This window comes from Zalophus californianus, chromosome 8, assembly GCF_009762305.2.
Source record: "Zalophus californianus isolate mZalCal1 chromosome 8, mZalCal1.pri.v2, whole genome shotgun sequence".
In the NCBI taxonomy this organism is placed as follows: Eukaryota; Metazoa; Chordata; class Mammalia; order Carnivora; family Otariidae; genus Zalophus; species Zalophus californianus.
Window position 1 is genome coordinate 9,999,363 of NC_045602.1, and position 26,737 is coordinate 10,026,099.

Here is a 26,737-nt window from a genome sequence, read left to right on the forward strand (position 1 = left end):
GGGCTCCTCCGCCCCGTCTGCGATTCGGGAGGCTGCGTGGGGATCGCTTCGGGAGACCTGGCGCTGCAGCTCCCCACCTTAGCAGTCCGGTTACTCGTCTAGATCCACGTTGGAAAGAGAAAGAGAGAGAGAAACTAAAAGTGCGGAGATTCTGCAAATCGCTGGCTGCTTTGGGGTAACAAAAGGACCCGAGTTACTGCCGACTGAGCACCCCCGGGAGCCGGGCTCGGAGCAGACGAGGTGCCCGGCGGCGCCCATTTGGGGGCTTCTAACTCTTTCTCCGCGTAGCCCCCTTCCCGTCCCCTCCCCTCTCGTTCCCTTTTAAAATCCGTGGCACGGAGGCGCCTGCAGCCGCACTCGCCAGCGACTCATCTCTCCAGCGGGTTTTTTGTTTGCCGAGTGCGATCCCCACACTCATGAACATACACAGGTCTACCCCCATCACAATAGCAAGATATGGGAGATCGCGGAACAAAACCCAGGATTTCGAAGAGTTGTCGTCTATAAGGTCCGCCGAACCCAGCCAGAGTTTCAGCCCGAACCTCGGCTCCCCGAGCCCGCCCCGAGACTCCGAACTTGTCGCTATTGCGTTTCTTGCATCGGGAATACTTATTTATTGTTGGATCCTCCGAGGGAAGACCGTTTTTCGTGCCGTGCTCTGCACAGTGGGGAGGAGCTGGTGTGCAAGGTAAAGAGCTCGGGGTTTGTTTTTGCTTTTTGTCTTTTAAAAAGATTCCCCGGCCGTTTGGAGGGGCGGGAGGTCGCCAAGCTGCGGAGCCTGGAGGGAGACTCGCGGGATAATTATCCGTGGCCTCGTTAAATGGGTTTATTTATTTGTTCACGTTCGACTAGTTGCGAAGTTTTTAGAGCGTTGCAGACAATGGGGCGGGCTGCGGCGGGGGCGTTTTGGGGAGAGCCCGGGGTTGGGAAGGGCGGCGGGACTGCGCGGGGGCCACGAACACGCGTGCTCCCAAAGGCTCGTGGAGCGCCTCAGCTCTAGGCCGGGTCCCGCTGCCCAAGGGGTTTCTCCTTGTGTCTAGCCCCCTCCCCTTCCACCGTGAAGTAGGGAATCCCCCACTAATTTTAAGGCACTGATGACTGGGTTCCTTTTGCAGCCATTGTTCTGAGAAGCGTGCAGGTGTTAAACCTTTGTTTGGAAGGTGCCCTTTAAAAGAGACACACAAAGGTGTCCCCTCTGGCTGAGCCAGGGGCCCAGCGCGGGGAAGGAGTTTACAAAGAGCTCTCTGCTCCTTGCAGCCTTGCAATAAGGTATTGGGGGTGGAAATCAAAGCCACCAGCGCACCTTTGGGTGTAGGAAAGTGAGTCCTTTGGGTCCTCCTCTCTTGTCTCGTTTCTTCTCATCTCCAGACTTCCGTGCCCGAACACCCCCTCGCGCCCCCCACCCCCAACACACACCTTTGCCAGTATGGTTTACAGGCCGGCGTTTGGAGCCCCAGGGATTCACAGCGCTAATATAGAGATGGGCACTTCAGTTTCCTTTTTGTCTTTGACCCCCAACTGGTGTGTCTGTGTGTCTTTGTGTGTGTGCACTCCAGACAAGGGAATGAGAACAGTTGCAAAAAAAAAAAAAAAAAAAAAAAGAGGAATAGAGTAGAGCATAGGGGATACCCAGGCAACTGGACATAGATCAAGAATTCATTGTCAATTTTACATTTGGTCATTCTTGGTTTTTCTTGGGGGAGGGGTAAGGGGCTAGTGAGGAGTGAGGACCTCTGCTGTCTTTGAAATGGGCACTCTGTACAGCTGTGCTACAAATAATACATCACACTTTTTACCATTAACCACAGATTGCTTTATTTTGTGGGGGACTGGAGTCTTTCATTGTAAATATGCGTTTTGTGGAGGTCTTCAATCAGTTTTGGAATTGCTCAGTACAGATCTCAGGGGGAAATCAGAGACTCTTCAAATATAGCTCTCTGCTTGTACTGAGCATTTGGTATTTTGCAACTTCTCCCAAGTTATTGAGACCCAGAGCAACTGTGCCCGGTTAACCAAAATTCAGTAGGCTATTCAGAGCTGGATTGAATTCTCAGAAGACCTACAAGGTTGCACAATAGGGGAGTCATCCTTTGAAATGAATGAATTCCACAGAGCTGCCACTCTCCTATGAAATATGCACAATCGCCCAGCAGTGTGTTCACTCCTTTTGCTCAACTTCGGTACAGCATTTTAATATTTTTCAAAGGCTGGAGATGCTTTTAAGGGACTCTGCCTTCAAATTCTGCAGGAGCATCTTGCTGTTATTTCTTTGTTTAAAGGCAGAGGTGACTTGCCCCTGCTCTTTCTTTCTCCCTCCAGATTCTTCAAGACATATTTCACTTTGGGCTGACCTTACGGTGTCATTCATAGACGTGCTCTTTGGCCTGAAACTGTACTTAATCTGCTGGTTTAGTTATTGCAAAGATTGAATCAGCCCTCACCAATTACTGTGGGGCTGCAAGTGGATTTAAGTGCAGTATCATTGTTCTGCTTGGCAGAGGTCATCCCTTTAAGACACAGCAGCCTGTTTTCCTGCCTTTTTACCAGAGGTGACATGGGTGACTTTTTATGCAAGCATAGCTGTGTATATCCTAGGAAGCTCCAAGTGGTTTTTATAAGGCTGCTTCTTTGAGCTACCCTCAGATACACAGTGTGAACTCAGCTTACTGCAAGGCACTGTGAAATCTACACATTGAATCAAGTTCCTTTTGATGTCTCAGAATATAGAGTTCATGTCTCCTAGCTCTATGTTGACCCAAGGAAAAAGTCTTTGCAAAAACAGATCAAATGTAAAGATGCCATTCCTATAGAGAACTGTCACGAGAGAATGCTACAGGATACCATTTGGGGTCATTTAACCAAAATAATCAAGCCTGTTTATTGTCTCCCTGAGCCCACTGTAAGCTAGGCAAATGAAGGAAGGCAGCTTTAGGGGGGTCTTTACCTTATTATTTTCATGGAAATGCTGGTAGCTACTATGCACATTGACATAATTACTATCTTGGCAAAATGGGCACTTGGTTTTGGGTTTTTTTTTTTTTTGCAAATGCTACTAATGATGGCCTAACCTTCCTGCCTTATCTCAGCTGTGACATTATATAACTTAGGCTCCAAATTAAACATTTAAAAGAAGGTGGCAGCCAGGCTTATGGCTTGATTTTGCATTTGAAGGTGATGGTTTAAACACCAGTCCAACCCCCTTAAATGCCTCTGATAGCTGCTACTAAAAGTTTGGTACCTACCCATTTGGGAGAAGAGAAGTATTTGCTTTATTTTTCATACTCTGTCCACCATCTTGGAATTTGATCTCCTACAGAGGGTATTGGCTATTTCTTGAAGCTGCCATGAATATGTTGTTTTTTTGTTTTTGTTTTTGTTTTTTTAAATTTCTGTGTCCGTTCAGTTTTTCATCAGTGGGACGGGGTAACTGACTGAAGGTGCTGAGCAAAAATCACCTTTTAGTTTTTTAAAAATGCAACTTGAAGGAGGAAGTATATGATAAACCATCGTAACTCCACAAGCACTGGAGAGACCGAGCCTGCAGCCTCCAGCTTCAGAACCCATCCCCCCCCCAGCCCCCCCACCCCCGTTATATAACACGGAATGTTTACATTAGCCACTGCAAAACGTTTATTACTCTCTGAAATTTTTGAGGCTTTCCTAGGTTTCTGCTGCCCGCAGCCTGGGTGTTAAAGTTGACTCAGGCATTTCAGATTCCTAATTGAACGGACCTCTGAGGTCACTGCTCGTGGGTCATCATTTGACAGTATCAGGGTGTGATTTGTGGTCTCTGGAGACGTTGAAGTATTCATTCTTAAATTCTAGCAGCTGTACTGCCTTCCTGAGATGCCTCATTATGGTTCATTCACAACGTTACTTTGCTTCCTCGCCCTGGGTTAGCACCAGCCCTCCTGAGGTTCTTACTATCCTTGTTTGACTCACAGATTTCTTTTGGTTTTTGAACCGAAGGGCGACTTAACTTCAGTTGTGGATCTTAAATGGCAGCCTGTGTCCCTGGATGGGTTTCCGAAGGCCTGTGAATCCCCTGAAAATGAATCCAGTATTGTGCGTGCGTTGGAGAATGGGCATTGTCAGCTAGAGGGGACAAAGCTTTTATCAGGTTCTCACGTGGGATCCGGACCCAAAAAGGTCAACAGAGTTCTAAATCAACGTCTCCAGGTCAGGAAGAGGAGGGAGGCCCAGTGACCCTGAGTGCTTTATCCATCTTATCCAGATTATTGGTGGCCAAGCCAGGATTAGAGGAGCCTCAGTTGGGTGATTTCTAGGCCACGCTGCAAAATGAGGATCAGGGAGAGGATGTTCTCACTAATGAAAAAGATTTAAGAAGCTAAATGGTGGTGCACGGGGACCATTTAAGGGTTTGTTGCTGGAGCCTTCTTGGCCTGCAGTGCTTTCCAGCAAAGCACCTCACGCCTGCCCCTCACTCATGCAGGCACAGAAGGGAGTCATGTGCCTACATTCCCAGGCAGATAGTAAAACCACATTCCAAACCCAGGGATTTGTATTCCTGATTTAGTGGAGGTCTTGAAATGAATGAAAGCTTTTTTTTTTTTTTTTTCTTATGACCTCAAAGATTCTCTGTAGTGTTAATTCCTCTTAGGATGGTTTCAAAAAGGTATTGAGGATGGATTTTCTTTTTAAATAACCCCACAATGAGGTGGCATTTCACAGGCTAATTTTGATTCATAGAAAATCATTGCATAACTGATTCATTGAGCTAGATGGTGTGGAGGGACTTGAGAATTGTATCTGCTTTCTTTCCTATTAAGGACTGTGTGCCCTATTTCTTAGCTCTGCCGCTGGGGCTCGATTTGACTTGTTCTCTGAGCCTCGATATCCACATCTGGAAAATGAAGGTATTGAATTGGAGGACCTTAAGGCGAAGTCTGCATATTTGCTCTGTTAATGGCCAATATGTTGTAGAGTGCTGTATAACACAATTGCATAAAATATATTGTATACAATCGCTGTGGTTGTGTGGTGATGCCCGCTTCTGTTCTGTTTTTTTTTTGGAAGGAAAATAAGGCTTTGTCTGCGTAGCGTGGGGTGGGTCACTTTCAGATTTTGCTTTAGTTCTTTTATAAACAGGTAGTTGGAGTAGAGAGAAAAAGGTAATCCGACTTAACCATTTGTGTACCGTGTTACGTCTTGCAAAGCGCTTTTACCTCCATGTTGTCAAATAATCCTCCCAACACTGTGAGTCAAGGGTCCTTTGCCCATTTTACACATCATAAAGATTTGGAAGCTCAGAGAGGTCAAGCAGCTTGTTCAACGTTACACAGCTGGGAGCAGGCAGGGCCAGTGTGGTCTGGGTCCAGGTTCGGTCTGCCTTCTGTCTCTCAAAAGCCTGTGGTTCCGTGGTTTAAGAGGCACCCCTGATTCTTGGTCTTGTCGTGAATCCTGTCTTAGGTGTTTGATATCAGCTGCTACCAGGAATCCCTGGCCCCGTGCTTTTGCCTGGCTGCGCACAGCAACATCAACCAAATCACCGAAATTATCCTGGGGGAGACCAAAGCCTACGTGTTCTTTGAGCGAAGCTATGGGGACATGCATTCGTTCGTCCGCACCTGCAAGAAGCTGAGGGAGGAGGAGGCGGCCAGACTGTTCTACCAGATCGCCTCGGCTGTGGCCCACTGCCACGACGGGGGGCTGGTGCTGCGGGATCTGAAACTGCGGAAATTCATCTTTAAGGACGAAGAAAGGTGAGTGTCATTCCTGTCCAGAGCCCGTAGCATACTCTGACGGGCTGCTCGGGAGCATTCTTGCTTGAGAGGTTGGAATGGACGGTTGTTTTGTTTTTTTTTTTTTTTTTGTTTTTGTTTTTTTTTTTTTTTTTTTTTTTTTTGCTGCCTGCCATCCAGGCGAGAAGGAAGGGTGAGCAGACAGAAGGAGGTGAATGAATATTGTGATGTTTTAAGTGCCCCGGGAAACTAAGTTGCCACTACTCCAGCAGCGTTAATGAATGCTCGGAGGTCGGGTGCCAGGATTGTCTGTGACCTGGTGATTAGGTGTTTTTTTGTTTGTTTGTTTTGTGAACTTTGAAGATGGCTGCAAGCCTGTGTGGCATTTTCAGTGTGAGTAAGGCATGATTTTGCTTTTGAAATAACCCTACCTTTGGAACACTCAGTGCCTGTCATCACTGATTTCTAATTCATTCATTCATTCCTTCACTCAGTAGATGTTTCCTAAGTGTACGTGTATGTATGGCTAAAGTGCGTGTGTATTACTCACATTTCTCAGTACTGTGAATATCAGGATGCATTAACTAGTCAACTCACCTACAAAGGAATGTTCCAAGCCCTGAATGCAGACTATATACAGGGTCAGATGGGACCCGGGGGCTGGGATGTCCGCTCTAACTAGGACTTGGAAGTCAAGAAAGTTTTTATGGGAGAGGTGCTTTTGGAGCTCACTTGAAAGATGAGTATGTTACAGACAGTGTGGGAAGGACCAGCGTTGCAGGTAAGGAAGGTGCCAATACATATACACAGCAATGTGAAGGTCTGGGTTATTGTAGGACACAGCTGGGCAGGACACTGGGCATCTGGGTTCCATTCATGGTTCTTCTACTCACTCATGACATTCTGTTGAGCAAACCCACTGGGGCCTGCTTTCTCTTCCAGCTGACTTCTCTTGTAAAACTCTTTCGAGCCACTCTCTTTCTTTTGAAGAATGTGCTTTTTTAGAGGGGTGGAGGCAAGTGATTTATATTCATTGCTGACTATTCCAAAGATTGTTCTAGAGTTTCTACCCACGTGGGTCGTGGAATTACCACGACAGCCTTGGGCATCCTCGACTCCTCCTAGGGAGGTGGTTGGTGAAGTGGAGGTCCGTGGTCACAAAGCTATTAAGGCCCATTTGAGTACAAAGCTGGTGCATGCCATTCATTCATTCACTCAACAAACATATCTGGAGTATTTTTTTTTTTTTTTAACCTGGAGTATCTTTTTTGTGTCAGATGAAGAACTGGCTATCAACCCTTTCTACCTACAGGTTACTGTGCCATGTATCCAATGGCCTGTGATGCTTTAGGCTATTGCTTAGGGAAGTCTGTTGATGTCCTATAGAAAAGATACATAATAAGATCTAGTGGTGTCTGCTTTGGTTTTTTTTCATTTTATGGTTACAGCTAATTGGGAGGTAAATGTCTGGGAAGCATTTCGGGATTAGCAAAGGTAAAGGGCCTGTGTTTACTTAGTGCAAGTGGAATAATTTGATGACAATTTATATATATATATATATATATTTTTTAAAGATTTTATTTATTTATTTGACAGAGAGAGAGATCGCGAGAGCAGGAGCACAAGCAGGGGGAGTGGGAGAGGGAGAAGCAGGCTTCCCGAGGAGCAGGGAGCCCGATGCGGGGCTCGATCCCAGGACCCTGGGATCATGACCCGAGAGCTGAAGGCAGACGCTTAATGACTGAGCCACCCAGGTGCCCCTGATGACAATTTATAATGCAGCTGAGCATACAAAGTGCCGAGGCCCACTGGCCACAGAGATTGGTTACTGTTCCATATTTTTTCCCCATAAACAGGTATCTTAGGCATTCGTGGCAGCTAATAGCCTGGTTTTTGATAGTGCATGGTTTTGACCCTTACTAACAAATGGAAGAAGAGGGAGCTATTCTAAGATCTCGAGTGTGGGGTGACACATATTCTCTTCTTCAGCTCAGATGCATCTGCCCTTGGAGCCTGGAGACTCAGGGGTTATTACTCTGGTTTCACCTTTAATATCCTCTGTGACCTCTTAGTTTGGTCCCTTCCTCCTGGCCTCAAGTTTCTTATCCTTTTATTGTCCTGGCTCTGTCTTATTGGTTCTAAGGTCTTTCTGAGTTATAACATCAGGTATGTGCTTCTTTGAATATTCTCACTGGAAGTTAAACATATACCTGACCCCCAGCAGAATACTGACAAAGATACTTTCTTTCCTCCTGCATTCCACTTTTCTTGGAAATGTAATAACTCGAACTACAAAAATAAGAGGTGATTGTTTGGGACTACTTTAAGGTCTTATTATTAGGTTATTGTTGACCTTACTTAATTCTCTCTGCAAATGGGGGTAGGGTGGGTATCATCATATTCATTTCATGGAGGAGGACTCCAAAATCTTGTGTGAGGTCTCAGAGTTCTAGATAAGAAAGAGCAGAAGTAAGGACATACTCTCTATTAAATCAGCTCTCAAGAAATTCATTTGCCTGCCACAGGGAGTAAGGGCGATGAATGCCCTCCCTCACGGGGATCCAAGTTTTTAAACGTCCCCTTCAATTGTGTCTCTTTCGAGAGGAATTTCAGGCACCAGTGAGTATACGGGGTGGTGCGTCCAGGGATAGCACACACATGGTAAATACATATTTATGAAGTGAGTCATAGTAGGGTGGACATCCTCAGGTCACAGAACATGGGAGCACAAGTGAACTCTAGGGTCTCCAGAGGGCCCATCTTTCAGTTTTCTCCTGTTGCTGCCTGGAATCAGAACCCTAGAGGTGAGGGTGCCGGCCCCAGTGCCCACAGTTAGCTAGAAGCAAATAAGGGGCTGAGTCAGACCTCACATTTGCTGTTGAAGGCCTTTTCCTCCAGGCCTGTCTTGTCCTTTATGGGAAGTTAAGAGTGCCCAGGAGTAGATGGTGGCAAAGCTGAAATCCTTGATGTCCCAGGGCTTAGAGAAGAAATCCCAAGATGTCGGAGGCTTCCAACACAAGGACTGTGAGTCTCTGGCACTGAGTTTGGAGCTGTGTTTGACTTTTGCAAAAGAGCATGACCCTTTCCAGAAAGATCTAGATAGAAGTATCCCGTATGAATGTGAAACCAATAACACTTCACTGGAGTAAGCATGTCAAAGTGAAATCCTTTTTAACTTTAGAGAGCATTTTCCTTCTGAAAAAGGAAGCATCAGTGACAGGGAGGAAGCTGCTCATCATCTGTCCCCGGCATGTCTGACGGCACCTGAGCCCATGCAGCCCTGCCTCCCTGCGGGGACCAGCAGGGAGAATGATAGCTCCTCATCTGATGGGCGAGGTGACTGGGTTGCACGGGAGTTACGCGACCTTGCTTACGGTCATACAGCCTGCATGCCGAGGGAGCCGGCCTGGAAATCCTACCATTTCAGTCCAGAGCTCTTTCCCTGCTCCCCGACCGCGCTGAAGTCCCGGAGGACTTGGCTGTTCTTAGCATGACAAGTGTCTCTGTCTGGGCAGCTCTGAGAAGGTCACTCTCATTTTCAAGGACATTCCAAATGTTCTCATCAGTAGCTGAGAGGAACTTTTTCCCCAGCCATCTGTCAAGTTTTTGTGAAAGAGGAATAATGCCTTGTAACCTTCCTCCGTGTTGTTTTGCCTTAGAACCTCTTGATTTCAGAGTAGGAGGCTCTGGTGTTGTCACTCAGAGTATTTCTCCCTCCGTGTGTCCCTGCAGCCGTTGAGTTTCGTGGCAGTTTCTCTTTGTTGGTGCACACAGTGGCTTGCGGGAAGGAACCTGCCTGTGTTTTGAGGGGGACAGCAGTCTGGGACCTCACTGGGCTGGCAGCCCCCACCATCCATTCTAATCAGCAAGACCTCGTCAATAGGTATTTCAATAGGACTAGAGTCTGTGTCTCTCCTGACAACACCCAGCGGGTGAGAAAACAGTGGGTTGAATTTGAAAGGCTTTTGAAACGTTGAAGGATGGAGTCTGTGTCTGTTTTCTGGCCCTTTATGCATTGGTTTTTTGGAGGAGGGGAGACACAGAAGAGGCTTTTGGAAGTACTACTTTATTAAGCTTCACATCACCAGACCACTCTTTTGTGCATGGCCTTCTCTCTCTCAGGGATGTGCATCTTTATGTCTGATGCTCTTGCAAGGAACTGAAGGTGAAAGCATTACATAGTGAAGTTGGCTGAGCCCCACCAGGTTCAGAATGAGACCAGCCCGTGTGCTGACTCTTTATGCATGGGTTTCCGATACTGGACCATCTGTAACTGAATCCTGACCACCCATGAATGTGTTTTTGGGAGAACGATCAGGTCCATCAGTCCAGTTTCCCATGAGCAGCGTGAAGACATGATACACGCATGACACCCCATGTTACGTGAGGGCCTGATGCCAGTGTGCCTTCTGCCTCTGTGTTGAATTAGTAGCACTGCTGATTCCTTTGCTTCCCTTTTATTTTGATCTGGGTTCTAGATTCGGATTCTGTCTCTACCCCTCATTAGCTACCTGGTCTTGGATGAGTCCTTTAATGCCTCTGAGCTGCAGATTCCTCCCGGCAGAAATTAGGACTGCATCCCTGTGGGTGGTTGTGAGAGCCCAGTGAATGATCCAGAGGTGTACAGGGTGGGGCAGGTGCTCACTATAGCCCGCCGGTCCTAAAGTCATTGATAAAGTGGTGCCATTTTCGACCAGCCATTCCCAGGGTGCTGGAGGCTCTTGGAGAATGTGCTCCACCTCTTGGGCAGCCATTTCATGAAGAGTGGAATTCTTGTGATGTGAGGGTTCAGATTTAAGGCACATCTTCCTTTCTTGTTTAACTGCAATATTGGATCAGTGCTAGAAGGGTGATTGACAGGGCAAGCACCAGGCTCAGAAAGGCCAGAAGGTCGACCAGATGTACACAGGGGAAGGCGGACACCAGGCGCATGCAGGGAGCGAAGGACCCCGCTTCCCGGGCCTGGACTGGCCCCAGTGTTCTCAGCCTTGCACTGCTGCTTCTCCATCCCTGGGATGTTTCTGCAGAGCAGAACTAAGGTGATTTTTTTTTTCTTCTTTCTGAGGAAGTTAAACCCCTACCCTGATTGTACTCAGCGTGGACACACCCTTTGCATCCACAGTTTGTTCCTGTAGTAAAATCAGAGGTGGGCTGTAGAGTGGGAGGGGCCGTGTGTGGGAGGGGGCCCTGAATCTGATAGAGGGCAGTGCCCAGGTCCCCCAGCCTCCCCCTCCCTGCTGTGGTAGTGGGCTGATCTGCCTGGCCAGCAGATCTTCCAGGAGGCCCCCAGTTTCACTTTGAGCCTCTAAGGGAAGGCCTGAGCTTTGGGAGAAGACCCGTTACTCCCGTGTGGAGGAAGAGTCACCGTCTGGAGTCTAGTCCCTGCTCCTGCACTGATTAGCAAACTTAATCTTGACAAGTTGCATAACCTCTTTTGTCCAGATTACCTCATCTGCAGAGTGGAAATATCCAGAAGACTTTCCTCATGAAACTAAATGAATGAATGCAGGTGAACCCAGAGCTTGGCGCATAATCAGCCACGGACAAGTGGTAGCTCCCACCGTCTTCACCTCATATACACATAGTCTCTGGCCCTCCGGGTGACATAGGGCAGCTTGCTGAGTCAGGATGTGAAGAGCCCAGGAAGCAGGTGCAACCTCAGGCTGCCCTGGGAGCAAGCCAGTGTTCCTACAGCGGCCCCTGTTTGGCCAGTTTGCTTTCTCTTCTCCCTTGGGACCAGGCTCCTCGCCACCACCCCCCCCCCCGGTCCCCTGTCCCCTGTCCCCTGCCCGCTGCCCCCTACCCCCTGCCCCTAACCTCGATTCAGTGTTGACATTTCCCTGCACAGAAATAACCCCCTGTGAATTGAGAAACATGCCTCTGTATGTGTTTCTTCTTTGGTTAGAAGATTTTTATCTCTTGACGTCACAAGTTGCATTTCCTCTGCTTTGTGGAAGCTGAACAGTGCCTGCTTCTGCAGGAGGAAGGCTGGACCCAGCAGCCCTGGGCCTCTCAGTGTCACCTGCCGCCATCTGCCCAGGCACGGGACCTGCGTCTCCGGTGTGGCGGAGGCCTTTTCCCTCCTCCCACCAGCTGAGGTCTGTACACCTTCTCTCTCTCCTCGGATTAGTTTCTGTACTGGCTCTTCTTGTAGATCTTCAGCCTCCATTCAGGCTTTAATATCTAACAAAATAGAGAGCCCAGACTGGAGAACAGACCCTGCCTTCTTTCGTCAATAGCGATTCATATGAAGTTGTAGGCTCATTGTATTTTAGCAAAAGACCTGACCTTTTTGCTTTGAAGGAGACAGAGCTCCTGGAATTCCCTTCTTTATGTTGACCACTTCTCTGTGCTTCCGGCACTGCCAGCCCTTGGGGGAGGCTTGTTCCCCCACTTCTCCCGGGGTGGGTAGGTGACCCCCCTCCCATAGCACACTTATAGTCTCCCCTCTACTCGAATGTCCACGTGCATCCCTCGACTGTCCTCATGCCTCAACTCCTTCTGGGCTGGATGCTTCTTGGGGACAGAGGCTGTCTCGTGGTCCCTGCTGCGGGAACACAGTGGCATTGAATGAATGAAGATCTCCGTCATTGAGTGTATGCATTTGTGATCGGATTCTCACGACAGAATGAGAGAAGTGGGAGTAAGTACAGATCGTTGGCCTCTAGGACATTGCCCAGAGTGGGAGCCCTGGAAGACTAAAATGTATAACTCTCCCACGTAGACACCTTTTCAAAAAGAGCTCCTTCAGTGTTCTGCACCGAATGAGAAATTAACCCATCGTTCCCATTTTGATTTAATGATTTATGCAGAAGTGACATTTATTTAAGACACTGTTATCAATGTCTGTGGTGGGGTTATTTTCATTTATGAAGGACTTCCCTAATCACAGAATGGAGAGCATCCTCAGGGTTCTTTGCTTAGAAATAGGATTTCTGGCCAAGCTGTGTACTGTTTGTGCTTAATAAATGAGCTGATGGGCTAGACTGAGACCCTGGGCAAGCAGAACCAAGGGCACAGCAGTGGGATCTCTTACTCCTTCACTGAGCCATTTGACCTTGGCCTACCTTCTCTGACGTGGGTCAGAGATCATGAACTTAGAGTATCCAGCAGGGTGCCTGCTGCACTGCAGAGCCTTAAAAAGGCACCTGTCATGACTGCTCTTGATGATCAGCTGTTGGCTTTGGCCCTCATCACCCAACAACCTGGAGATTCATTTATTTATTCGACAAATAGTATTGAGCATCTGTCATGTGCCAGGCACTGTTCTAGGCACGCTGCGTTTACTGTGGTACCCGATGAGACGGAACCCTTCCCTCACGGGACTTACATTTCAGTGAAATATTATCTGGCTTCCACCATGGACCAGGCCCTGTTCTAACTACGACACTTAAAGGAACTGATTTAATCCTGCTTAACTACTGTATTTACATCAACCAGTTTAAAACCAGTGAGTAAACTAGTGCTATTATCACCATGTTATGGATGAGGAAGTTGAGGCTCAGGGCCTCACAGCTAATCATTGGCAGACCTGGGGGTCTGCGCCCAGGACACTGGAGTCCCGTGCCGAGGTCCTCAAATACCACTCTGGCTCTAGGAAATAGACACCAGGTAAAATACCACCCCTTGTGTCCGATCCATAGAAGGAATTTTCTCATGCAATTGGGCAACAATTTGAACACCAGGAGGACCTCATCAGCACTGAGTACTGAAGCTCAGTACTTCCTTTTCTCTGAGGGGTCATAGGCCACCAGTTAACCAGCCCCATGGGCAGTTCTGTGATGTCCTGTGTTTCCGTTTTATGGAGTGGGTTTTGTTTTCTCTGCGGAACTGTAAAGTGGGGTCCGATTCTCTTTCTGTCTTCCCTACCTAGCACAGGGCTAGCCTTGTAAATACTTCGTGAATGTCTGGCAGTTGACTAAATGGGTGTGTGAGTAGCCCCTTATGCTGCTCTGGAGGCATAAATATAAGAAAAATCCCCTAGATATATTGATGGCAGAGGGCAGTGGATGGAAACACATTTTAAATGCCCTTTATCCGGGACTCTTGGGAGTTTCTCTAAAGCATGAAATAGAGTCAAGCCTATTTGAAATTTCTTTGGACTTGAGAGAGTGCAGTTCTTAAGCAGAATCATGCCCAGATACCCTGAACTCTAGGCAGCATGTTGCAGCCGGGGGCAACTTCGACATGGGATCCACACTATGTTGCAAATATTTATTAAGCATCTATTATGTGCTGCGTTCGGCGGAAGGTATTGAGAATACGAGAATCACCTCTGGAGAATCCTTTTCTAGTGGAAGACATAGTGTAATGGTTATTTTTCATACCACGTTACAGAGAACGGGTGTGCATTAGAGAACTCTCTGGGAGCAGGAAGAAAATGTCCTAATGGCAGAATGGGGTGTAGAGAATGAGCGTGTCAGGAGGAGATGGGCTCCTTCTCGGGTTGGTCTGAGTGAAGCAGAAGGATGTTCAGAAAGTGTGAGGAAAGGCCAAGAGACACGAATGAGCCCTGGGCAGGGAGGGGCGTGCTAGTGGAGAGCACTGTGGGGGATCAGAGATGAGAATGAAGAGGGAAGAAAAGGCCTAGGGCCTGGATGCATGCCCATGACCTTGAACTTGACCTGAAATCCAGGAGGAGCCATTGAAGGGTTTTTTGTTTTGTTTTGTTTTGTTTTTGAGACAGGATGGGACGGGGTCTGGTCGTGATTCTGGAAGTGTATGTGCAGGATGGCCTGGGCAGGGGTATCAACTTCAGGATGCTGAGGCTGAACCAAGACCCAAGCAATGGGATCAAGGAGGGGTGGGTAAGAGGCAGAATTAAACTCAACCCTTTGATCTTTAGAGATGAAGAAATGGGGTAGAAATGTCTTTCTCCAAAGTTCTAGAACATGTTGGTGGTGTGACCCAGAGCAAGAGCCCAGATTTTCTGGCTGACGGAACGTGTGTGGTATGTGCCTGGGCCATCTGGGTGAGCCCCAGTTTAGGACTCTGCCAGGTGGAATCCCTGTCTGGCCTAGTGCTGCACCGCTGTTCCCGGTGCTCGCTGGGTCGCTGGGGTCACAGGGACCGGCCTGAGCCGCCCTCCTGCCCTGCCAATGGTGCATGGGTAGGAATGTTCTGGACTCTGAGTCCACCTAAGCAGCAAGGGGGGAGCAGCACCTCGGGGTGCACCTGGCTCTTCTTCCTCGAAGAATCCAGGCTGGGTGGGCCCTTGGAGCAGCGGTACGTTGCCTGCAGAAGCTTCTCTGAGAAGCTGAATCAACTGACTCGGGGTCAGGGGATCCTTTGGGACCAGGCCTTCATGCAGCTGGGCAAGAGGTGAAGAGTCCTGAGGAGGGGTCCGGAGCTGCCCTGCCTTCCTGCCCGGTCTGTCCCTGTGGAGATGCAGGCTGCGCTCGAGGGGTGCTTTCCTGCAGTGTGAAGGCCTAGGAGGTGGGAGGTGGGATGGTTTCCTGCTGTCCCGGAGCCACGATGAGTCAGGGCACAGACAACACAGGCCTTTCTGTCGTGATGGGGCAGCGTGAGAGGACACAGCACCTGGTAGAACCAGCCAGCCCCATCCCTGGAGACTTCCCTCACCCTGAGCTGAAGTGTTTCCCTGGGGGTCACCTGCTGCTCTCCTGCTGATGTGGAAGGAGCTTGACCTGGGTGTCAGGTCTGTTCACTGCATCTACAGGACCCGGCATATCAGTGCCTCGCAGAGGCAACTACTGGAAAAAAGTCTCTGCACACAGGAAACAGAGAATTACAGCGACGATTTATTTGGCAGAGTTTAGCTTCGTTTATTTGTCGAGTCCCAGTGGTGGCTGTCAGGTCAGCTGGATGCAATGTAGGGTGCTGGGACAATCCTGTTCCCCCCACGGGGAACCCCCAGGGGGCCCCTTGCTCATACAACGGAACTGATAGCCAAGGGTAGCTTTGCGGTATCGGGCAGAACAAGGCCAGACCTGGCAGTGGCTGACCTTTCTCACTTGACCCTTCTCCTGCTTGGACCCACCCTGTGGAATGGCCTTCAGTGACTTCTCGAATTCCACTGACCTCAGGCCACCGGACTTCCCGTCCCAGCCAGGCCCACTTGGTCTGGCTGAACTCCCAGCCCAGCCCCACCCTGGCCCACCCTGTCCTGATCTCTTCCTGCTGCAGAAGCCCAGGGCGGTGTTTAAAGGTTTCAAAGCAGAGCATGATTTGCTGGGGTAGGCCCTGTTTGATGTTTTGGATGGTGCACTAATTTGGAGGTTGAAAACCGCTTTTGAATCCCAGCTCTGCCAGTCATTTGCAAGGTGGGCCTTGGACAGGGTCACCTCTTTGTACCCTCAGTGTCTTCTTCTAGCCAATGGGCAGGTCCTGCCACCTCTATCCAGCTCATGAGCTCCAGCAGTTAGGTCATGGATGCCAGGGTTTTGTCTGTGCTAAATAAACCCGGGGCCATGTTTGTCTCCAGAAACCCAGAATCTTGCTTTCACAGATTCTGTTTTTGACACTGAGTAAACCTGTGATGCTGTGCCAGGATGTATTTGGAGATGACACCAGCATGACGATCCTCCTGATGTGGACTCAGAGCTGAGTTTTTTCAGGTACCCCATACGTGGCTTGGGACCTTCCAGCCTCTATGCCTCGGTTTCCTTATTTTGTAGGAAGTTGGCACGTATCGTAATATTTGCCTTTCTGTTTTGTTATGAGAAATAGAGATATCGACTGAGCAAGTCCCAGCACATAGTAGGTGTTGAATTCATGGCTGCTCTTGTTGCTACTGTCGCTATTATATACATGATGACCAGGGTGTCGTAGGAGAAGTGTTGCGGTTCCTATAGTTTCAGGTTAAAGGAGACTTAAGCTCAGGAAGTTTGAAGCTAGGAGAGCCCTTTTCAGGCCATGTTCTCGTTTTACAGAAGGGAAACTGAGGCCGAAGGGGCCCGTGGTCACACTGCTCTGGCGGCCCAGGGGCCCAGAGGGAGCCTCGCGGGCCTCTGCTGGGAGGGGGAGGGGCACCGGGACTTCGACGGCCTATGCTACATGCTGCCCCTGGGAGGCAGGAATAGAAGCGCATCCTGCTGGTCCTGGCTTCCTCACCTGGCTGGGGAATCTGATGGCACCAGGCATGGTGCCAAGTCCACAGGCTGCCCCCGCGTAAGCTTTTTTCATTCAGAAGTTAAAGCAAAGCAGGCTGGTTCCTGCCTATGCCAGGGACAGGTTGCAAAATGCATGCAGGGTGCAGCTTCTTGGCCAAGTCAGTCCCGCCCCAGGCTAATGGCTCTTTCCTCCAAGAAGCTGCAGGGATAACCGCTGTCATTCATAGCTTTTTGGTAACAGAAATTCTCCACCAGCCCTCCCTTGTCCCTTTCAGGAATCTCTGTTCTTCGTGTACCGTCTTTATTCCCACCACCTCCACAAAGCCCACTGATTGCCTTCGTCAGGACCGAGTGAAGTGAGCAGAATGAGCTGGGCACATTTGGGGGCAGGGGGAGAACATTCCGGGGGGCTGGGTGGGAAATAAGTGCAAAGTGCCTGGGAAGGAACATGGGCACAGAATTCACATCCACTTGGATGTGCTCATCTGTCTTTTTCCTCTAGGCTCTGGGCTTGAGGGTGGGGGCCTTATCTTACTAATATCAGTTAGAGTTGCCATCAGTTTTTTGCAGATTTCCTATGCTCGGCCACTTGGTAGAGATTGTGCTTGCATTGTTTCATTGTTTCAATCCTCAACAAAAACCCGAGAAGGTGGATGTTAGTTGTCATGTCCTTATTCCTAGTTTCAATGCCCTAATGATTAGTGGGACATTTGAATTACTAGGACCACCGATGCCCTTAGGGATTGTTAACAAAAATCAGTTTCCTTTGCCTGGGAATACATAATACCCAGACTGTTCAGGGGACAGCAGAAGTTCAAAGACTTTTCGTTCATATGGTCCCATGCTGACACGAGCAGGTGCTCTGCCAGGCGCGCCCCCCCCCCCCCCCCGCTCTCCAGAGCAGACAGAGGCAACGTGCTCCCCAGAGCGGGAACCAAGCCCCGGGGACCTTCTGAGGGTCCCTGCAATTGTCCAGCAAGTCCACGGGGACCGGCACTGGGACTGGAGCACGGCCTCGGGTTCCTGCCATGCGTGCACCCCGGAAGGTCCTTGTTTAAAGACATAATCCCGACCACTTGCCTTGACCCTTGCCTAGGAGTGATACAAACAAGTTCAGGATGTTCCGAGCAGGAAGCAGGGTCAGAAGCATGCACTTCCTCCCGGCTTCCTCTTTTTCTTTTCTCTTCGCCTGCCCGGGATGTCTGTGCTGCTCCATGGGAGGAGCGGGGTTCCTGCCCCATGGCTGGCTCTCCCTGACCCTGGGAGCATGTATGCTCCCCACTTTGAGGAGGCTCATCAATGGGGACACCCCGGTTTCCTGCACCCCCTTCTCAGGTGGGTGGGCCAGGCCTGCGGGCTGGCTGCTTGGAGCCCAGGGGAGGGATGGGCGCTCAGCCCCTGACTGGCCCTACTAGCCATAGGGGGCTTACTCACCCTTTCCGAGCATCAGGCTCCGTGTCCACATAAAGGGATAATTCCTGCCTTGGACGTGGATTTTATAAACTTTAAAGGGGAAATCTCTGTCGATACCTAGCACCTTTCTAGATATATAGATGGTGCTTTCTCTTTGGTACTTAGTAATTTTCAGAGCCAGAGTCGGAACAACGGGTCTCTGACTTCAAGATGGAGCTGGCCTGGTAAATGTGGGCAAATCTGGCACAGCACGCGCTGAGCCGGATGTGATGAGCAGATCCAGACTCGCCCCACCTGGAGTCTGGCTTCGGAAGGAGGAGGCTGACGTGGCAGGTGGGTCAGCTCCGGGGCGGCCGACTGCCCGCAGGCAGGTCTGGTGCACTTTCCCCTGCACTCCCGGGTCCACTGGGTATTTGCGCAGCCCCCGAGGCCTTGGGGGGAGGGAGGACGGAGAGGTGAACCGCCAGGAAGGGCATTGATTGACGAGATCGAACCCTTCCAGTAGGGGGGTCAGGCTGGAAGTAGGGTCCCTGCCACCTGGGGAGGGGGGGGTGGGTCACAGGGGTAAGGTGAGAGTCACAGTGTAGGGCTGTGGCCTGGAGGGAGGTAAGAATGGAAGAGGCTTCAGATGTGGTTTAGCATCAGGAGCTTGAGGTGGTGACATCTGTCCCCCGTAAGGGCTGAGCTAGCAGCAGCTCAGGGTCTCCGGAGGCACATCCGCGCCCTCCCTAACCCCCGCCAGGGACTGAGGTATCGGAATTTACAAAGCCTGTTTCCCCCATGGATACTTCGTCTGACATCCACTTAATCCTGGCGAGGAGGCAGAGCGGGGCTGTTGTTCCCTTAAAGATGGGCACACTGAAGCTCCGAGGGGTTAATGGTGTGACTGCCCCTTTCCCTCTCAGACTGAGTGTCTGCTGGGGGGCCGCTACTAGTCTCAGTGCTGGAGAAACAGCAATCAGCACAGGTGATGTTCTCTACATACAGAGCGACCTCAGCCACCTGCTCCCGAGCTCCTGGAGGTGGGAATGAGGCGATCGCCCTGCAGTGACCAAGGGAATAATACAGAGTATAAATGCATGACCATACAAATACAGATGCATAGTATTACGGGTGGCCGCGGAGGGCAGGAGAGGACTGGGCGTGGGGTGCCCCCCCTATATAGGATGGTCAGGCAAGGACTCTTTCCGTGAAGCTCATTTGAGCAGAGACCTGAAAGAAGTGAGCGGGAATGAGCCATCCCGTATCCGGGGGAAGACGTTCTGGGCAGAGGCTGGAGAGAACCTGCACGGAGGCCCCAGGGAGGACTGTGGTGGGTGGTCGGTGTGTTTGAGGATCAGGGAAGGGCTGGAGCAGAGAGGAAGTGGGGCTGCAGGTGTGGTCAGGAGGCCGGGGCTCACCCTGCAGCCGCGGGGAAGATGTTAGCCCCGCATGCATGCTGGTGGGCTGTGGCGGGGAGCCCAGCTCCCAACCAGATTCCACGTCGGGTGCTCCTTCCACCGGACTGTCCCTGTCCCACGGCTAGTTACAGTTGCCACAGCTATAGTTATCCCTGTCACTGTCCTGCTGCCATGACAGTGACCCTGGAGGCCAGGAAGCTGGCCAGCTCCTGAGACTGCTGCCGGTGAGGGTCGGGCAAAGGAAGCTGTTGAGAGAACCCGCTTGGCCCCATTGTGTGCGCCCCCTCTCCTCCGCCCTCTTGGGTTTCCCTGACTCACCTCCAATTAGAACATCTAGGGAAGCTGGTGTGGGTCCCCCCCACCTACTGCCTTTGGTTAGAAAGAGCAACAGGAAGAACAGGATTTGCTTTCCATCAGCCCAGTTCCAGGTGAGCATATCTAGACCCTTCCTGCGTCTGTAGATCGTTAGCTGAAGGGGGAGAAGAACGTGTGTGCTACAGGTTATAGTAGAATTTGGGTGAGCGGGTAAAGAAGACATGTTGCTATATATTACAGAATCCAGAATGTTAAAACTGGCAGAGACTTTCAGACTGTCTTGTCCAGATGGATGCCCAACAGTGGGAATGTACTTAATGCCTCTGAAGTGTACAGTTAAAAATGGATACAATGATAAATTTTATATATATGGTACCATCATAAAATATAAAATTAAAAAGAAGACAGCCTCGTCCAACGCTCCTCTTTAAGTCTGAGAAACAGAGAGGTTGAGTGACCTCCCCACAGCCACACAACAGATGAGAGATGTAGTCTGGCCTGGAATCTGCTCTTGGAGCTCCCTGCCCAGCACCTTTTCCAGAGACTACCACCATTTATTGCTCATTGGCAGAAATGAATACAAGGGAGTAGTTACTCCTTAGTCTTTGAAACTTCCGTAGTCCAAATATGAGATCTCAGAATCAACCCAGGCTTTCGTCCGATTTTCTTGTTATAGAGAGCTAACTTGATTAACTTGAACCTCACCTTCCTTCTGTGGCTCCCTGAGTAGCCATGGTGGTTGCTCTTTTCAGAGCAGGCTGAGACTAAGGCTAAGGCCTGTAGCCCGAAGGAGGAGGAGGAAAGCAGCGTATGGACCTGAGTCACAAGCTCTGATTTAGGCAAATGGCCCCAGTGTGGTTTCTCCAAGCACTTTCCTGTTCTCCCCCCATTGGAGCCTCGTCACCCCTCGGGACAACAGGGTACAAACTATGATGTGCACTTTTGAGACAAAGGAGCCCACTGGTGTGAATAATCGTGACCTTGTAGGCCCTTGCAGGCACCATCTGTGAGGCCCTGACCCCTCACTTCCGGCCCCCTCCTCCCTTGGCCCAGGTCACCTTTGTGGCAAGCCTTCATTTGTGGGATGGAACAGGACTAAGTCTATGGGGTTTAACAGCTCCGAGAACTCTGCTGTTAGAGCGTTCTGGCCAGGAGAACAGGAAGAGGATTTCCATTTTAAGCCCTGGAAGGTCGCAATACCTAGTTTTCCCCTCAAGGAATGGCAGAACAGGGAAACAGGATTCCTGGGAGTCCCCCTGAGCGAAGGAAGTCTAGAAGATTCTGGCACAGGTGGGGGACAGCTGTCAGTCTTGAGCAAGTCATTTTGTGTGCTGGTCCTCAGCTTCTTTCTTCGCTGCAAATTAGTATAGTTAATTTTAAGAATTTAACTTATCTCCAAAAGTATTTACCAAGCGCTTATTTTATGCCCAATGGTCGTGTCAAGCTCTACTGTATAAAGAAGGGTGCTGGGGCCCCAGGGACTCAGAATTCAATGTGGATTTCTCCGCCTCTGTTCATGAGTGCAGCCAGGAGGCATCCTGGAACCTGTCAGCCGGCTCCGTCGTCCTTAAAAGGCAAGGGGAAGATTGACACACACACCCCTGCACACATGTGAGAAATCAGACTCACATATGTGCATGTGCGTACGTGTTGGCACAGGTAGAAGATAGAGGTAACTAAGTCAGATAAGCATCAGGGTCAAGGACCAGCCCCTGGGAGTGTGATGGGCCAGACAGGAGTCAAGTTCATGGTAAATCTTGGAAAGAAGATGGGCTTGCTATGAAGATGTCAGCCTCGGAAGGGCTTATGGCAATGCATACCTGCTCGAACATTCCCAGCTCTGCCTGTGTCCGAAAGAAAGGCAGCTTGGTAGTGGGGAAGGAGCAGCAGGTTGACTTCCTTAAGGAAGATGTGGGACCAAGTCTTCTCTGTTTCCCAGCTAAAAGGCATTAGACAGATTACTCAAACTCCTTGAGCCTTGATGTTTTTATCTGGGAAAATGGAATCATCAAATCTTCCACGTCTAACAAAAGGACTGTGGTGTTATAAAGCCAAGATGCCATTGGGTAAAAAGTCCTTTCAGACTGTTACATCATGTCAGCCAGAAGCTTGCCAGAAGTTGGCGACAGAGCTTCTGGGGGCTTCCCAGTGGGTTGGATCTGAGTTCAAATCCTGTGGGTCCGCATCACGACCTACATGTGTCTGAGAATAGTACGAATCTCCTATTCCGTCATCACTGACGTGGGGGAGATGATGATGTCATTTATGGTCTGTTTACCTGCTGGAGGTGTGGGTTCACCCCAGTAGATCTTAAGCATCGTGCAAATTCCCTGTCGGTCTTACTCACTCCTGGGCCCCCCACCCTGGAACAGTGTCTGGCACCTAGGAGGCACTCAGTAAGTCATGTTTGGCTGGTTGAATGAATGAATGAGTGCATGCGTGGTCTTGGAAATACTAAAGCAGGGGCTGTGATACAGTGATGGGGTTCATGTGCCTCGGCATGCCCGTAGGAGCTCACGCTCTCCTCTCTCTTGCAGAACTCGGGTCAAGCTGGAAAGCCTGGAAGATGCATACATTCTTCGGGGAGATGATGACTCCCTCTCTGACAAGCACGGCTGCCCTGCTTACGTGAGCCCAGAGATCTTGAACACCAGTGGCAGCTACTCAGGCAAAGCAGCTGATGTGTGGAGCCTGGGAGTGATGCTCTACACCATGTTGGTGGGGCGGTACCCTTTCCATGACATTGAGCCCAGTTCCCTCTTCAGCAAGATCCGGCGTGGCCAGTTCAACATTCCAGAGACTCTGTCGCCCAAGGCCAAGTGCCTCATCCGAAGCATCCTGCGGCGGGAGCCCTCAGAGCGGCTGACCTCGCAGGAAATTCTGGACCATCCTTGGTTTTCTACAGATTTTAGCGTCTCGAATTCAGGATATGGTGCTAAGGAAGTGTCTGATCAGCTGGTGCCGGATGTCAACATGGAAGAGAACTTGGACCCTTTCTTTAACTGAGCTTGTGCCCCACAGAGACTTAGTAGGTACCAGGAGCGAGAGAGGGCAGTGGAGAGTCCTTCCAGGGGACACGTATCGCCTGGCTTGGTAGCAAGAAAGACACTGACACTCAAGTTTCTCGGTTCAAAGAAGGAGAACCTTCAAGGAGCTGACTGAACATGTAGCATGGGGGCGAGAGATGCGGGGTGGGAGTCTGGGGTTGGTTCAGCAGGGCAGGTGCCCCTGGAGCTTCTCTTCCCTGACATAGCCCCCTGGAGACCACCCCCATCAGTTGGGCTGCTTCTGCCTACCCCACTTTTCATTTGTCCCAAAATAGTTGCAGATCCCGACAGAATCAAAACTCTCTGCCTCAAACACACATCTTGGCATCGCACTGTTAGCTTTTAACTTCTTGTCACGATTCAGGGAAGGTACAATTGGCCAAGGATTTTTTTTTTCTTTTTAAACAAGACAACCACCTGATACTTAATGCGGTTCATTAAAAAAAAAAAAAAAAATTCGGTGCACACAGACTGACCAGAAACCTGGGTGCTAAGCTAAAAGAAAATAGAAGTCCAGTTTGTGTCTCCTTAATTGCTCTTTTCAACTCATTTCTTCTAAATAAACTATTTAATATCCTGGTCAGGAAATAACATGTTGATGCTTTGCTCCCTGAAGGGGAAAAAAAAAAATCTGTCCTTTAACAAGCTATTCTGTTCTGTGTCCATGGGTTTGTGACAGGAAGCTATTAGAAGTCAAACTTCTAGATGCATTAACTGCTATCGTAGTTTAAAGAAAGAAAAGAAAAAAAAAGGAAGGGAAAGGAAAAGAGAAATTCACTCCCGAATTTTTTTTCCTTCGAACGATGAGGGCTGCCTCATTGGGGGTCCTCTCTGCTGGGATGGGGGCAACGGGGTGAGATCATGGGAGGTGCTTGGAGTCTGAAGCTTTTCCGACACTCTGGTCTCAGCTACACCTTTTGTTTTTGTTTTATTGGAAACTGGTGAAACCAAGCAGGTTGTCCCACATGTATGAAATACAGGGCAGCTATTTCCTTTTCTTTAGGAAGAATGATCCTTTTGGCTTGGAAGGCCCTCTGGTTTGGACAAAAACCCTCGGTAGAGACAAGCGGCAAGAAAAATCAGCTGGAAGCTAGGATGATATAAATAAAAACAGCTCTCTCTTATCCCAATACGCACCTTTGTATTTTCAAGAATTCTTCTATTTATTAAGGAAAATGTCACATTGTGATGTATTAAGCCAGTACTTCAATTACGGGTTGACTTGGGATGACATGTTACATGCTGTAGTTAACATCTATATATTTTTTCTTGTTTGAGTATTTCTGTCCCTGAAATAACCTTTTGTTTGGCTTTTCTAGATAGCTTTATTTGATTTCGAGTGGCAAATGTTTGTTTTTGTTTTTGTTTTTGTTTTTTATTATGGCTTTTCTATTTGCTGTATGATACAGAACTCTTTTGGCATAAATATTTGTGTTTCCAGTACCTCAGTTGTTTGGATTTTACTGCCTGTATGCGTTTTGTGAAATGGTTATGTTTTTGGGTAGGTAACACGTGGACTCTAGTATGTAAATGTTACTTGAATCTGTGCTTCATTATAGTATGTGGCATGTGTGTGCAGATCTTGGATGCTTTATGCCTGCTCAGCAGGAGCCCGGCCTTCACATTCCCAGGAGGGCGGCTTAACCGTTCATAGTCAGGAGACAAGGCGGCCATGGATTTGCCCCTGATTCTATTTTGATAATGGAAGATACAAAGGAGAGAGTTTTTTGGTTTTGGGTTTTTTTGTTTGTTGTTTGTTGTTTTTTTGTTTTTTGTTATACATTCTGAAGATGGTGCTGTGTCAAGAAGGACCCGTTTTTTCTTCCCCGGCCCCTATCTTTTCAGTACCCCGTAGGAGGAAAGACTGGTGATGTGCATGGTGGGAATCTATGGCCTCTGGTGCTTTGTCCTGTATTTGGTTTAATGTTTTTGTCCTAATCTCTTCAATCAATAAAATTGTGCGTATTTAACTAAAATGTTGAGATCCTGCAAATGCTGAGTCTCTCCCATCTGTGGTTTGTGGCCACCACGCACCAGCCAGGAACTCCTGTGTCCTCCCGGGGGTTCATTCTTTTAGCGTGAGCCACCACGACCACTAATACAAAGCAAAAGCTAGCTTCCATCATGTGTGGGCATATGCTGGCCAATTTAGAGGTAATATCTCACAGTGAATTAATCGTCACTACCACATGAGGAGGTGTGAATTATGTTCCTATCACAGATTAGGAAGTAAGCCCAGAAAGGTGCATCACTTGCCTGGGGTTAAACCACCTGTAAGCGATGGAGTCAGGCATGGACCCCCATCTGTTAAATCCTGAAGCTCGTTTTGCTTTCTATGATGTTAGAGCCCAGAGGCTTTCAGGGCAAGTATGCTAGTAGCTCTGGAGTAGCCAGGCTCACCTGGACTCAAATCATCCAGACTTCCACACGATTCCTTAGGAAAAGGAAAGCATCTGCTGCAGACCCCATTGGAAACCTCCAAGGAGGAGACCACTGAACTCCCAGAAACTAATGTCTACCGAGCAGCCCTTCCCCCAGTCCGTGTGGGCTTCGTGGGCAATGCCATCTCTCTTGTACCTCATTTACTAGAAGTAACTACAGCCCAGAGGGTCAATTTGATCCTGGAACGTCTAGTGCGTGCCTCCCCTGTCATTTCAGTGCAGGCTGGGGACAGGACGTGAAAGCAGGCAAAGGCGGTGGGCAGAATGGACTGGTGGGTCAACATAGATCCATGGAAACCCCTAAGTCTAAACCTGTCAGCAGGTGTCCTGGAAGGGGTGGCAGCTGAATTAGAGTCCAGCAAGAAGTGGTTTTGGGTAATGATGGAAGACAAACAGCAGTAGCACTAAGCAGGGGAACTGTGAGTTGAGAACTTTCTGGAGACCCGCCCAAGTGAGCACCACTAGGGCCAACCTGTGGCTAGATCTCCTGAGAGTCCTTGGGAAGGCTGGGGTTTGTGGCATCCGGGAGGACGTGGCTGAAGGGGAGGCTTTCCAGCCAGTCGGACCCATCTTCTAAATTCACAAAGCGTTTGTCACCCCGCAGTGTCACTTCTGTGTCTGTTCCCAGCAGCACCTGACCCAGCACCTGGCCCATGGGAGGTGTTCAGTCAACAAGTGTAAATCGGTGTATAATTTGTGTGGGTACTCTGTATGCTGCTAAATGTCCTCCCAACCCCAGGTTTCTAAGAGGCACATCATTAGAAAACAGGCTTTGCAAGTATTGAAGCCCACTGGTGGCTTTTGCTAGGGCTTTTGCACAGATAGGCTGATCCAATTTCTTTGCTCTTTCACTGCCTGTGTTAAGCAGAAATGGGCCTGCTGCCTAATGGATGCCTGTTTGAATTGGATTCCGTCAAACCTTCGCATGTGCGGCGGCTGGGGGAGGGGGGTGTTGGCACACACACTCTCAGCCTTTATATATTGAGCTTCCACCTTGGTGGGAACCCAGAATCAGCAGGCTCTCTCCCTCTTCACATCTCAAGGCTTTGCCAGCAGAAATCCTTTTATTTTTTCATCCTTTTGGGCACTGGTACTTCACCCCCTTGCTATCTAATCTGGACCTGGGTCAGGGCAAGGGGCCTCGGCCGCTGGTAGTGAGGGCAGCGGTTAGGGAAGTGGTAGGCCAGAGCTCTGAAGCTTTACGATAGTTGTGACTGGGAAAATCACTTAACTTTTATAAGGACCAAGGGTGTCGTGAAGATGAAACTGACTTAGGGTATGACAAGGGAGTGTCTTGTGCTTGGCTGGGTTAGAGACTGTTACTATTATCAGCCAAGAGCATGACAC

At 49.4% G+C, this 26,737-nt stretch overlaps 1 protein-coding gene across 1 annotated transcript; it reads left to right on the plus strand.

The window, feature by feature from the left end:
* The first annotated feature begins 336 nt into the window (after window positions 1-336).
* Window positions 337-24,919, plus strand: TRIB2 (tribbles pseudokinase 2). The gene is made up of 3 exons (XM_027623436.2): window positions 337-688; window positions 5,431-5,723; window positions 22,440-24,919. Exons 2-3 carry the CDS (start codon window positions 5,569-5,571, stop codon window positions 22,906-22,908), a joined length of 624 nt encoding a protein of 207 aa, XP_027479237.2. The 5' UTR covers window positions 337-688; window positions 5,431-5,568; the 3' UTR covers window positions 22,909-24,919.
* Window positions 24,920-26,737: the final 1,818 nt, after the last annotated feature.

Bases quoted from the DNA above. Each gene is read 5' to 3' on its own strand.
- TRIB2 (XM_027623436.2), top strand. From the start codon at position 5,569: ATGCATTCGTTCGTCCGCACCTGCAAGAAGCTGAGGGAGGAGGAGGCG. The intron at 5,724-22,439 runs GTGAGTGTCATT...TCTCTCTTGCAG, and splicing joins ATCTTTAAGGACGAAGAAAG to AACTCGGGTCAAGCTGGAAA.